This window comes from Fimicolochytrium jonesii (assembly GCF_025526975.1).
Source record: "Fimicolochytrium jonesii strain JEL569 chromosome Unknown EV422scaffold_1, whole genome shotgun sequence".
Classification (NCBI taxonomy): Eukaryota; Fungi; Chytridiomycota; class Chytridiomycetes; order Spizellomycetales; family Powellomycetaceae; genus Fimicolochytrium; species Fimicolochytrium jonesii.
The window spans coordinates 1,532,047-1,543,870 of record NW_026515668.1 but is presented as its reverse complement, the minus strand read 5'-3'; the positions used below and the strand labels follow the sequence as shown (position 1 = coordinate 1,543,870).

General features: G+C 57.8%; 4 protein-coding genes across 4 annotated transcripts; 1 reads left to right on the top strand and 3 right to left on the bottom strand.

Moving 5' to 3' along the window:
- Positions 1–73: 73 nt before the first annotated feature.
- Positions 74–3,980, bottom strand: EV422DRAFT_563129 (uncharacterized protein; the record flags this gene model as incomplete). The annotated part of the gene is made up of 3 exons (XM_053072030.1): positions 74–3,106; positions 3,187–3,309; positions 3,387–3,980. The coding sequence occupies 3 exons, from the start codon at positions 3,978–3,980 to the stop codon at positions 74–76; spliced, it is 3,750 nt and encodes a 1,249-aa protein (XP_052930295.1).
- Positions 3,981–4,154: 174 nt separating this feature from the next.
- Positions 4,155–5,486, bottom strand: EV422DRAFT_23488 (Diaminopimelate epimerase-like protein). The gene has a single exon (XM_053065590.1). The coding sequence runs from the start codon at positions 5,329–5,331 to the stop codon at positions 4,330–4,332; it is 1,002 nt and encodes a 333-aa protein (XP_052930294.1). The 5' UTR covers positions 5,332–5,486; the 3' UTR covers positions 4,155–4,329.
- A 355-nt stretch (positions 5,487–5,841) lies between these two features.
- On the top strand, positions 5,842–7,902 carry EV422DRAFT_23374 (uncharacterized protein). The gene is made up of 3 exons (XM_053065577.1): positions 5,842–6,078; positions 6,427–6,489; positions 6,567–7,902. The coding sequence occupies exons 1-3, from the start codon at positions 5,923–5,925 to the stop codon at positions 7,764–7,766; spliced, it is 1,419 nt and encodes a 472-aa protein (XP_052930293.1). The 5' UTR covers positions 5,842–5,922; the 3' UTR covers positions 7,767–7,902.
- Positions 7,903–7,993: 91 nt separating this feature from the next.
- EV422DRAFT_23458 (uncharacterized protein) lies at positions 7,994–10,229 on the bottom strand. The gene is made up of 3 exons (XM_053065586.1): positions 9,366–10,229; positions 8,470–9,276; positions 7,994–8,346 (listed from the first exon to the last, which is right to left on the bottom strand). The coding sequence occupies exons 1-3, from the start codon at positions 10,042–10,044 to the stop codon at positions 8,222–8,224; spliced, it is 1,611 nt and encodes a 536-aa protein (XP_052930292.1). The 5' UTR covers positions 10,045–10,229; the 3' UTR covers positions 7,994–8,221.
- Between the last annotated feature and the right edge of the window lie 1,595 nt (positions 10,230–11,824).

The window sequence follows — 11,824 nt, the reverse complement described above, 5'->3', positions numbered from 1 at the left end:
GAATCTGGTTGAATGCAAAAAACACCCTTCACAAAACAAAATGTTCTAATGGCTCCCTCCCTCCACCGGTTCATCAAATCCTGGCCCCAGCTGCAGCCCCAACCCTGATCCCGGGCGGACACGAGATCCGCCGATTCACCATCACATGCCCACTCTTCGGCCGTCGCACACCCGCCCCCCCATTCCTCCCATCGCCCTTCACATCAGCACCCAGCTCGATCTTCCGCGACTCCATGGCGGCGATATCCCTCGCCAGCGCGTGGCGCTGGTCGAGGAGGTGAGCGATTTCGTCGGCGAGCGAAGCGTGCGTGTCCTGCAGGGTGGAGAGGGCTGTGCGCAGGGCCGCTGTCTCGGACTCGAGGGCTGCGGCCGACGGGGTGGAACCTGCACATGCAGGCGAAGCACCCAACCCGCGCCTGGCCATCTCGCGCACCTCGCACACCGCGGCACGGATCTCCCTCAGCTCCGTCACGTCCATCGCGGACACCGATGAGCGGGCGACGCTCCCGCCGCGGGTGATCCCGCACGCGTCCATGCACTCCAGCATCCGCGCCAACGCGTGCTGGATGGAGTCCAGCGCGGCGGTCGTGGCGCGTTCGCGCTGGGTGAGGTCCGCGAGCATCGTGAGGTTCGAGTCGGCCCGCCCGGGTTCGACGACGTGGACGGTGCGCGTGCGCGACACGCTGGCGAGACTGTCCTGGATCGCGGTCAGCCGCGCGTCCAGGTCCAGCGGGAGGTAGCTGACCAGACACGAGTGGATGGATTCGAGCAGGCGGGGCCCGGTGTCTTTCAGCGGGGGCGGGGTGGGGATCTTTGCGGCCAGCGTCGCGAGCTGCGTCTCGATCCGCCCCATCGCTTCTTCACCCGTCCCCGTCGGGGGGGTGGAACCGGAGTCGACGGCAGCAACGATCCGCGCCACCTGCGCCTTCAGCACGTCCATGTCCCCCGCCACCTTCCCGTGCGTGTCCTGCGAGATGCCGAACATGGCCACGAGATGCTGCAGCCGGTCGCCGGTGACGTCGTCGGAGAGCGTGTCTTTGATCTCGGCCATGTCGGCGTGGAGGCGGGCGAGGAGGTGGCGGTGCTCGGTCAGTGTCGCTGTCAGCGTCGCGTCGGGGGCGGTGGCGGTGGCAACGGCAGACGTGTGTATGTGGGCGTTGGCCCCCCCAGTATTGCGAGAAGCATCTTTGGATCCTGCTCCGCCGCCGCTGGTCACACCCTCGCCCTCCTCCCCATTCCCAAACATCCCGACCTGCACCAACCTCCCCAACGTCCTCTGCATGTACTTCAACTGCTCCCCGACATGCGCCCACCGCCCATCCAGCACATCCTTCGAGCTCTGCCCCTCCCTGCCCATCCGCGCCACCTTCTCCTCGATCGCGCCCAGACAGCTGCGGATATCCGTCAACTTCCGCTGCTGCAGCATCTGGTCCGTCTCTGTCTCCTCGTCGTCGGGCTGCGAGGAGCGGGAGGGCGTGCGGCTGGCGAGGAGGAGCGCGGACCGGCGGAGGGCGTCTTCGAGGTTCGTGAACCGGGCCTTTTGGGTCTCCTGCACGTGGTCGACGAGGCGGGCGAGGTGGATGAGTTTGTCGTTCATGGAGGTGATCATGTACGCGGTGGGGCGGTCGAGGCCCTGGGTTAGGGAGCCTGATGGTTTGGAGGGCGAGGATGGGGCGGAGAGCTGGGCGGATAGGGCGGTGATCGCTTCGTGTAGCGGCGCCATGTCGGATTTGACGATTTGGTCGCGTTCGAGGTTCTGAACGGCGGTGGTGAGCGCCCGGAGCTCTCCGGTCTGGGTTTCAATCACCTGCTGGGACGTGCCCGTTACGGCGGCGACGATGGTGTCGATGGCGCTGGCGGTTTTGTCGCCGTGAGTCTTGTCCAGGCTTCCGACCTGTGCGCGTAGGTCGGCTAGCCCATCCCGTAAGGACGAATCGGTGTCGGAGGACCCGATAGCCGTCGCAATGTCCGTCACCAACGTCGTCAGCTGCTTCATTTCTTCGGTCCTGTTCCCGCCACCATCTCGCACGAGCTCCTCGAGCAATCCCTTGCTTTTCTCAACCACCTCCACCACCCTTCGCTCGCCTTCGCGCAGCGCCGTCAGCTCGCCCTTTACACCGCCCGTCTCCTCAGCCAGCCGTGTCAGCGTGGTTTTCAGCGCAGCCATGTCGATGGGATGCTCTGGACTCACGACATAGGACTCTGCCATAGTTTTGACCAGCGCCGCCGTGCTTTCGCCATCGCCCCTCGCCTGCGTTGTGTCTTTCAACTCCCCAACGGTCTTCATCAGCCAGTCAAGAGCAGTCTGCAGCGCAGCCGAAGGGATGTTGCCATCCACCTTCTCCAACAAGGCCTCAACAACCGGCACCGGATCCCTCCTTAATTGCAACTCATGCACCATCTTCCCAATCTTACTCGTCCGCATCTCCATCGACTCGGTCAACTCCGCAACCGCCGATTCCATCTCCGCCACCGACGCAGCAGTCGGTGAAGCTTTTCCCATACCATCCCCCGTGTTCTCCCCCCGCAATCGATTGGTAACCTCCGCAACCTCCCGCATAGCATCAGCAGCACTCCCAACCTGCACCCTCAGCTGCTCAAACCGCTCCGCAGCGTCCGCAGCCGAGTCCGAGTCGTGTCGAATCTGCGCGTCGAGGAGTTTGACGAGGAGGTCTTTCATGGCTGCGAGTTCGGTGTGCATGTGGGTGGGGTCGGCGGCGGCGGCGGTTGGGAGGGAGAGGATGGGTGAGCGGCGGAAGACGGGGGTCGTTTCGTTGGGGGTGGTGCTTGTACCGGGTGGGTGAGTCGCATCCGCACCGTCCGGACCACTGCTACCCTCTCCCTTCCCGATCTCCTCCAACCCCGGCGCGCTCGGCACGGGCCTCACTTCCTCCTCCATCACGGTCATCCCGCCCTGCACGCCCGTGATGCTCCTCAACGCCGCGACCCACCCCGCCTGATCCGACATGGTATCCGTTGCCATCACCGAGTCCGGGGACGAGATGCGAATCTCGTGGCGGTTGGTGGAGAGTGTGTATGTGGGGGGTTTGTGGGGGGTTATGAGGGTGGAGGGGGTTAGGGGGAGGGTGCGAAGGGGTTGCATTGCCTAAAATGTGAGCTCGCTGTGAGCACCGTGTGTGTGGGTGAGGGTGAATAGAAGGGCAGACTTGTTTCTCCGATACGTACGGAATCAGACTCGTACTGGTTCAAGAACCCACCCCCGTCGTCGCCTGGTGAGCTCGTGGCGATGGCGTAGACCCGTTTCCAGTTCATGGCCATTTGCGTCCATACCCAGCCTTCTCTCAGGATCTGGATTCAACGTGGAATGGAGGCATTGCTGTCGGTCATCGGCAATGAAACGTTGAAGAGCGATGGGACTCACTCACCTCGCCACCCCCACCACCCACACATTCCTCCTCCTCCTCGTCCGCATCCGCCCGAACATTACTCGGCCTTACGTCCTCCCTCCCCTCCCCTCGCACTCTAGCCCCACTTTCACTCTTCCGCTCATTCCACCCCCCCAGACCGCCCCCAACATCAAAATCAAAATCAAAGCCAAACCCACCGCCGCCCGTGCGCTGGCCCGTTTCAGCAGGAGCCTCCCAGACACCCCGCAGCGGTGAGAACCTAGGCGACTCCCCACGCGTTCCCTCCCTGTACCCATCTTCATCATCCTCCTCATCCTCATCCCCCTCTTGGCCGCACACAGGCGACACGATCCTCATCGTCCTCGTCGTCGGTGTCGGTGACGTCGCGAGCGGGCCCACATGGTGGTGATGGGCATCGAACTGATTATGCTGGGAGGCGAGGGAGGCGAAGGAGAGGACGGAGGAAGGGCGGGAGGGGTATGAGACGGGGACTGTGTAGTGGTGGGTGGGTGCGATGGGGGTCGTCGTGGGTGGGCGGGGTGTGCTGGAGTGGGGCGGGGGGTTGCGGGTTTGGGCGACTTTTGCGGCTAGGTAGGTGGTGAGGTTTGTCATGGCCGCGAACGTCTATGGGTGCAATGGGATTCTCTCTCACAGCGGGTTGGCGATGAGACTTTTTCCTTTTGCGTGATCTATTACTGCTCCTTTTTTGTTAGTACTCGGAGGAAGGGGAGCAATGCCAGATGCCGAAAATGACAAGCTGTTTTGGAATTTAACAGGATTGACGAGCGCGTTTTCCGTTTCCTCCGTAACGCGTTCCATACCCACCGTATACTATGATACGCTCAGCTCCCAGCTATGTCCATTATGATGGTATGTACTGTACAGCAAGATACAGATTGCTTGCTACTACTACTCCAAGGGGAAAATATCCTCCATACGTCATTTTGTCCCTATCTACTACCTAGCGAGACCACAGCGTTCCATTCATGACCTGAACGGCAGACCCACCCAACTGGATCTCCTTGATAGTCCCTTCCACATCGATCCACACCTTGACATGAATGTCACTCTTGCGGCCCATCTTCTCGCCCTGGGTAATGTTGAACTCCCAAGGAGTTTCCACGTCTGCCAGTGCGGAAGCATCGGCGCCCACCGCCTGGAGTGCTAGGTAGCCGCTGAGAGTGCAAGCAGCGGACCCGGTGGCCGGGTCTTCTAGAAACTGCTCGATCATACGGGTGTGGAGAGTGAAACGTTTTGCGGCCTCGCGACGGAGGGTGTATAGATACATCGCAATGAAACCCTCTTCACTTGGCACAGTGACTCGAGTGGGAGTTGGGGCAATGGTGTCAAGGGCTTCTCCGGAAGGGAGTTCGACCAGAGCAAATGTCATCCCTGGCACTAGTTGTACCACGGGGAAGCGCTCTTGGCCCGGCCTGGCATTCTGAAGAGCAGATGTATGGGGCACCAATCCTCGTTGCATTTGCAGAATATCCTGCAAATTCGGACCGGCTTGCAGTATCCGCAGCGCCTGTGGCATTGAGGCAGCCACTCGGAAGGGGGTCACGCTTCGATCGACCTTGATATGCACCGGTCCAGCTTTGCAAAGCAACGTAGCGCTTTGCAAATCCGCGTAGGTGTGGGCCAGCCACCATGCACTTCCGATGACGGGATGACCTGCCAAAGGTAGCTCCTGATTCGTCATGAAGATGTCGATCTTCCAAGTGCCGTGGTGCTCCGTGTCATAATTGCTGAGGGAGCTCTCGTCATGATGGATGAAGACCGTTTCGGACAAGTTGAACTCCCGGGCGATGATCTGCTTCTGCTGCTGAGACGAGCGATTCGTCTCAGCACTGCGGAGGTGGACGACGGCCAGTGGGTTGCCCGCGAAAGGAGCGCTAGTGAAGACGTCGAGTGTGTCGAAAGCGAGGGAACGGGGGTCGCTGGAAGTGGGTATGTCGGTCATGACGGTCTGACTGCGATATTGAGAACGAGAGTGAGCCAGGTGAAGAGAAAGAGGAGAAGACAGTGCTGCGTAAGGCTGACGCCTACGGGCGCATACCTGATGAGATGGGGAGGACAGGTCCTTTTTAACGCACGATGATGGGCTTGATGAGCGAGGAAACGGGATGTTCTTTCCCCCCAAGCGAGAGATGGGTGCATTTCGGCATGAGTCAGCGGGATGACTAATTCAAAAAAAAAGGAGGTCACGTGGCCTCTCCGTTCGAATTCAATTCAGTTGGATAAGAAGCTGGATAAGAAGCCGTTCATAACCGCCGCACGGAAACGCCAGAAAACACTCCTTCGCCATTGCCCAACAACCACCTCGCTGCGACCATCCACAGCCAACGGCTCGACCTCAAGTGCCACACAAACGAACCCTGCTCAGTGTAATAACATACTCGGAGTGAGGGAAGCTGCGGACAAGCGGCAGAGAAATTCGAGTAGCGTGGACGCACCAGCCCACTGTAGATCTCGGGACTCTTTCACCGGGCCCGAACCCACATCGCCAACTTTATCAACCACACTCGCATAACCGCCCCTACGAACCGCCACGATGAAGCACGGTGTACGCTTCTGGAACAAGAAGTTGGGTCGAACCCCTACTCATAGGCAGGCCCTCCTCAAAAATCTCCTCACCCAACTTGTTTACCACGAACGCATAGAAACTACACTGGCAAAGGCCAAATTCATCCAGAGGGCTGCTGATAGGGTGAGTTGGATGGGCGATAGTCTGTCGGGGACAAGAATCAATAGCGGGTGGCATGCGAGGGCAGTGAGCGAAACACGCATTTGGAGGTTTAGGGATGGGGTTGGGCAAAACTTCGTGGGAAATCAGTGGGAATCGCCCTTGGAAGGGCGCAAGAATGGTGGAAGGCGCCGTCTCAGAGGGCGAAGCGGACAGAGGAGGAGGAGTAGGGACAGGTACTTCTGGCTAGAATTCCGACTATGTTGTCCCTCTCGTGGGAAGATGTTGTGTTTCGCGCGAAACTATGGCGTTTGCCGCCCTCTCCTACTTGAGATTTCTTGAAAAGATTTACTTACCTTTTCTCTCCTAAAGATGATAGAGAACGTGAAGCGAGGAACAGACAAGGATCTGAAGAAGGCGCAGGATCTGTTATTCGTAAGTTGGACTTACGCCCGGGTTTCACTGTGTTCGCACGGCCCATATCTGATCTATGGCAAACGCCCATCCTTTAGGTCGATCGAATTACATTCCAAAAGTTGCGCGGTCCGCTGGCCGCGCGGTATGCAGCACGAAAGGGAGGCTACACACGATTGCACAGATACGGTTTCCGCGGTCTCGCGTCCGACAGGGCCCCATTGGCCATCATCGAGCTAGTCGACAACCCAAATGACATTGTGCACGGCATGGCACAAAAGCATCGCCCCTCCATTCTCGACCAGCTAGAACAAGTACAAAGTCAGTTGTACAAGAAAACCATCGTGCCGATCCACGACCCAGTCAGTGGAAACAAAGTAGACATCGTGCAATTTGCCGATAGGCACGACGTAACGGGCAGTCAGAAGTGGAAGCTGAATGAACGTGAGAAGGCCTTGAGCAAGAGGTTGGCCAAGATGCAAAAGAGTCTCGCGAGCTACCCGAAGGCCCGCGAAGCAGAAGAGGCGCACAAAGCGCGCGTCCGGGCCGACAGGGAAGCCAGCGTGAAACCCGCCATCGACATTCTCTCGGCGCGCTTGAATGCAGCTATTGACACGGTGTTCCCCAAAGCGCCCGCAACAGGGGATGCTACAAAAGACGAGACCACCCGAACACGAGAGGAGCAAAGTATCGTAAACGAGGAGCGATCATGGTTCGAACACTACATACCGCGCTGCCGGATTACAATCGAAAAGGGTGAAGCCCGGATAGACCTCAACCCCGCAAAAGCGCCCTACGGAAACCGCGAGATTCAGGAGTACGAGCGGACGCTGGAGAACGTCCAAGCCGTCGAGGCAGAGCTCAACGCGGAGCTCGTCATAGCTAGAGAGAAGTTGGCGGCTGATCCCGATACCGCTCGCAAGCACCTCAAATCAAGGGAGAAGCTGGCGGCTGATCTCGATACCGCTCGCAAGCACAAGACTCGGATCTCCGAGATTGATGTGCACAGCTGCCTGACGAACGGCGTCTGGGTGATGGAAGAGATGGGGCAGTTCGAGCTGCGGCCGACGGCAGCTCAGCTGGCCTATGAGGGCAAGGTTGGCAATCCTGCCAATAAGGTTAAGCGGGCGAAGGTGGTGGATTCTGGGGAGCCGGAAACATCGAAAGTGAAGGAGAGTAGGCCATCCCGGAAGTTGGAAGAGAAGGATGACTCGCAGGAAGGAAATACTACCTTCTGGAGCGGCATCAAGCACTACGGCTCTGGGTTTGTGGAAAAGATTCATTCCATCAGCCGTTAGGGGGGAAGGCGGAAATGAATTGGGCGTCTGCGGTAGCGTAAAAATGGTCCCTGTTTCACCCGTACTCTAGACCATGGGCACAACTATATATATATATACACCAACGGATCTGACATACACTTTTCATATTCCAACGGCAAGCAACATGATGGTGACAGAAAGAAGGAAAAACCGGCGCATATAAGCTGGCACCGAAAGTTTGCTCAACGAGGAGAAAAGAGAGTTCTACTGGAAGAAGAACGCCGGCGAGTCTACGCCGAAAGTAACACTTCTATCTGAACCAACTGGGGGGAACTTGCGACGAAATATGCACAGAGGGATGGGTATCGAAAGTCATATGGCGCAAAAGCTGAGAACTCAGTGCGCGTGGAGAGCGGCAATCAACGAGGCGCCGATTCCGCTGCCTTCCTTTGCCTGCGAGAACAAGTATTGGAGAAGAGGAAGTCAGTTTGGTGTCATCCGACGGTGTGACGTAGGCGTGATGTGCAACGAACTTGTTCCAAGACGATGTTCTCGGCCATGATGCCGAGCAGCTCGCGCAGGGCGTCGCGCATGCGGTTGGCGAAGTGCGGGTAGTGCTCTGATGGAAAGAGGTGAGGGTTGATGGCATGTTAGTTGATGCGTCTCAAAGCTCAAACATGCAACAACCGCCGCTTCCGACATTGAAATGATCACACACGGCATCACAGCCAAACGAACTCACCAAATACACTCCCATCAATCGCAACCGTACACGCATCAAACCGCTTCATCTTTGTAATAATCGCCGCCACACCCGCCGCACTCAACCTAGCCGCCCGAATCCCCACCAACTCACACACATGCTTCACCGTCCTGCGGTCCTGCGCAGTCGTCACCGGCACCTGCATCAGGTCCTCCAACACCGTCTTCGTATCCGACAGCTCGAGCGAGTGGTCCCGCTCGATCCGCGACATGTACGCCGTTTCAAAGAGGTAGGGCGTCTGCAGGGGCTTGGAGGATACGCCTTTGAAGAGCTCGCCGGTGGAGATGAGGTCGATGAGGATATACCGCACGATTTCGCCGAGATACATCCCCGAGATCATCTTTTCGAACGTCTGCTTGCGCGGGTTCTCGGACCCGCGGTCCAGTTGGTGGTCCCACGATGTCAGGGGGAGCACCGAGGCTTCGTCGTACGCGCCCCACTCGGTGTTGATCACCATCTCACCCCCCGCTTCAACCGCGCCGTGCCCCGATCGGTTCCATTTGGGGATATCCGCGATCCGCTCGACGTAGGCCGCGTTGGTGCCCGTGCCGAGGATGACGCCGATGTAGGTCTGCGGGTCCTGGTAGGCGTGCGCGACGAGGGTGCCGACGGTGTCGTTGACGAGGGCGGTGACGGTGAGGTTGTAGTCGGCTTTTTGGAGGGACGTGTTGAGGAGGGCCACGACGTCCTGGTTGACGACGCCGGTGGCTTCGAAACCCTTGTTCCAGTGCATGAGGGCGCCGTGGTTGATGGCTTCTTGTTGGACGGGGAAGCTGAATGTAAAGCCTGGGACGTGGTGAGCGTACGTCCGTGAGCATCTGCGAATAGGAGGATGATAGGGCATGTTGATCCCGCTCCCGCTGTGGAGTACTCACCAATGCTTCTCGGCGCCTTGGGATCCTCCCCAATATCCTCCAAAAATTTTCCAATACACTCCGCGAAGAAATCAAACAACGCCCCACCCGTCCCTTTCTTCAAATGATCCGGAATAACATGTTTGCTCTGCCTCACCCTCGTCTGCCCATTACCCCTCAACTCTACCATGCACACGCGGAAGTTCGACCCGCCAAAGTCCAAGGCCAAGTATGAGCCGACCTCGTTGCCCTTGGGTCGGGCGACGACGTAGGAGGGGATCATCTTGAGCGTGTGGCCATCCGCTTCGAGACCTTTACGCATCTCGTTGACGAGGTGGCGGACCATCCGGTGGAGTTTCTGCGAGGAGACGGTGAGTTCGCGCTCGAGACGGGGCAGCGTGCCGTCGCCGGCGACGAAGGAGGGGACGCTGTAGGATGGTTTGCGGGAGGCGGGCTCGCCGTACATAGCGCGCGCGGTGAAGGTGCCCATGTCAAAGTCGGAGCCCGGCGGTGTCACGGGGGTGGGCGATGAGGTGGTGGTCGGGGAGGAGACGAGGGCATCGCTGGATTCTTCGATCTTGTGGGGTGCGACGGCGTTGCGGGTTCGCAGCTTTTTGGCGGTGTGGACGAGGTATTGGACGGTGGAGACGATGGCAACGCCGGATGTCAGGCCGAAGAGGAAGAGAGGGACGTCCATCATTTGCTATGAGGTACGGGATGTTATCCGAGAAGTAATACTGCCTGGTTGCGTCCTGTCAATGTTGTCTGTTTCTTCTCAACACTTGATGTGAGTGTCTGCGCGAGTGTGTGCAAATCTATCTATGAGGTCCTGCTTTTCGCTCTTCACTGCTTGGTTCGAGCTAGAAAAAAAGGGTATGGATGATAGGCGCCAACACAATGCTTGCAGTATTCAAGCCGGAGGCCTCGGCGCTGGCTGCTCGCCAGCGTATTTATACATTCCCGTCGAACGACGTTCCTTTCCATGGGGCGGGATATCCGATCATCTCCCCACAAACTCCCATTCATCCTGTCGACAACGGTTGTGAGAGTGAGCCACCAAGCCCTTCCAACTCAGCAAGCCGCAATGATCTCCGACCACCCACACCAGCGTTCAGGACGTTTGTGTGGTCGGAGGAAGGTGGTGAAATGTGAGAGGGTGGTGTGCCATTTCCCAAATCTCAGTTCTCGCCGCGCGCGTTCATGACGCGTCAGATTGGTGTAACGCCCCAAATTGACTTCCCAATTGTCAAGCCGCAGATTGCATTTGCCCAAATAGACCGAGTTGTGGAACTTGTGGTCCATCGATTTGTAGCAGAGGATTCCACTAACGCCGGCGAACAAGCTTCGAGTCGTCGTCTCGTCAAGGGTCCGTAGACCCGATGCTAACGGCGCTACGCCGAAATGGGCTCTGTCTCGACTTACGCGAGACGATTCTCGGGAGTCTGGGCATGCAGCCAAAACGACATCACCCGGAAAAGCCACGAAAGTGACGTCTCGTTCAAATCGATATGAACCCCTTTGTACGCGGCGAGCGACCACAACAGGCATCACGCGACGCTTATTTTCCAAGTCACCCACCTGTCACAAAGTGGAGGCCCCGTGATGGACGAATGGGCCGGAATGGCTTTGTTTCTCTAGGAGTTCGGTGCAGATTGATGCACAAATTGGATGTCAATGATCTATCCCAAACGGGGGTCGAGACTCGAGAGTCGACGGATTCACCGTCGTCGATATTTGATGAGAGCCCCGGAAAGTCTTGGCGGCAAGAGCGATATGCGTGCATATGTGCATCTGCAAAGTGCAGGGTGTTCTTTGCAATAGTCCTGCACCACCATGGCAGACCCGTTATCAAAATACAAGTGGGGCATGGTATAGATCAGGACAGCATACCCGACCCGACTTAACAGTGGTAGTTGGCGTCCTCTTGTTTGTCCTCTTGTATATATATAGGCTTTAGACGCGTCGCTGTTGACAAACAGAGCTTGAAACACTTCGCCGCCGTTGCTAACCCAGCCAGAGACAACCCAGACAGCTCTGCAAAGCTGTCATTCCGCAGCAGTTATAACCCCGGCGACGCGGTAATGCCCTTCAAGCTACGACGGTCAAGTTGGGTCGGGTATGCTGTCCTGATCTATAGCAAAAACAGTGCAGCTTGACCATGAAAGCATGTCTGGCTGCCATGTTCCATTTCGCCAACGAACCAGGTCCGGAGAGGGACGACTTGCTACCGATGCCTGAGGACATCCCGCATCTGCATCTTCCAATACCGCACCAAATATTCCCCTAGATATTTGTTTTCAAATTCAGGGATGCACCACGACCTGGCGTGCAGGATTCGATATCTCGACGTGTTTGAGCGCTGCATCGCAACAGTGTATCTATCGACATCGGAGGAGTTGAGGTGAACGAGGGATGCCGTCGTTGCTGGTGGTGTGCATGAAACTGAAGACCAGACTAAAAGTCTCTTGTCGGCGCATCGG

What these genes read in the sequence shown, in the direction of transcription:
- EV422DRAFT_23488 (XM_053065590.1), bottom strand. Translation starts at nt 5,331, where the DNA reads ATGACCGACATACCCACTTCCAGCGACCCCCGTTCCCTCGCTTTCGAC.
- EV422DRAFT_23374 (XM_053065577.1), top strand. Translation starts at nt 5,923, where the DNA reads ATGAAGCACGGTGTACGCTTCTGGAACAAGAAGTTGGGTCGAACCCCT. An exon ending in TCCAGAGGGCTGCTGATAGG is followed by an intron (nt 6,079 to 6,426) that starts GTGAGTTGGATG and finishes TCTCTCCTAAAG; the next exon opens with ATGATAGAGAACGTGAAGCG. An exon ending in AGGCGCAGGATCTGTTATTC is followed by an intron (nt 6,490 to 6,566) that starts GTAAGTTGGACT and finishes CCCATCCTTTAG; the next exon opens with GTCGATCGAATTACATTCCA.
- EV422DRAFT_23458 (XM_053065586.1), bottom strand. Translation starts at nt 10,044, where the DNA reads ATGATGGACGTCCCTCTCTTCCTCTTCGGCCTGACATCCGGCGTTGCC. An exon ending in CAAGGCGCCGAGAAGCATTG is followed by an intron (nt 9,277 to 9,365) that starts GTGAGTACTCCA and finishes ACCACGTCCCAG; the next exon opens with GCTTTACATTCAGCTTCCCC. An exon ending in GATTGATGGGAGTGTATTTG is followed by an intron (nt 8,347 to 8,469) that starts GTGAGTTCGTTT and finishes TCTTTCCATCAG; the next exon opens with AGCACTACCCGCACTTCGCC.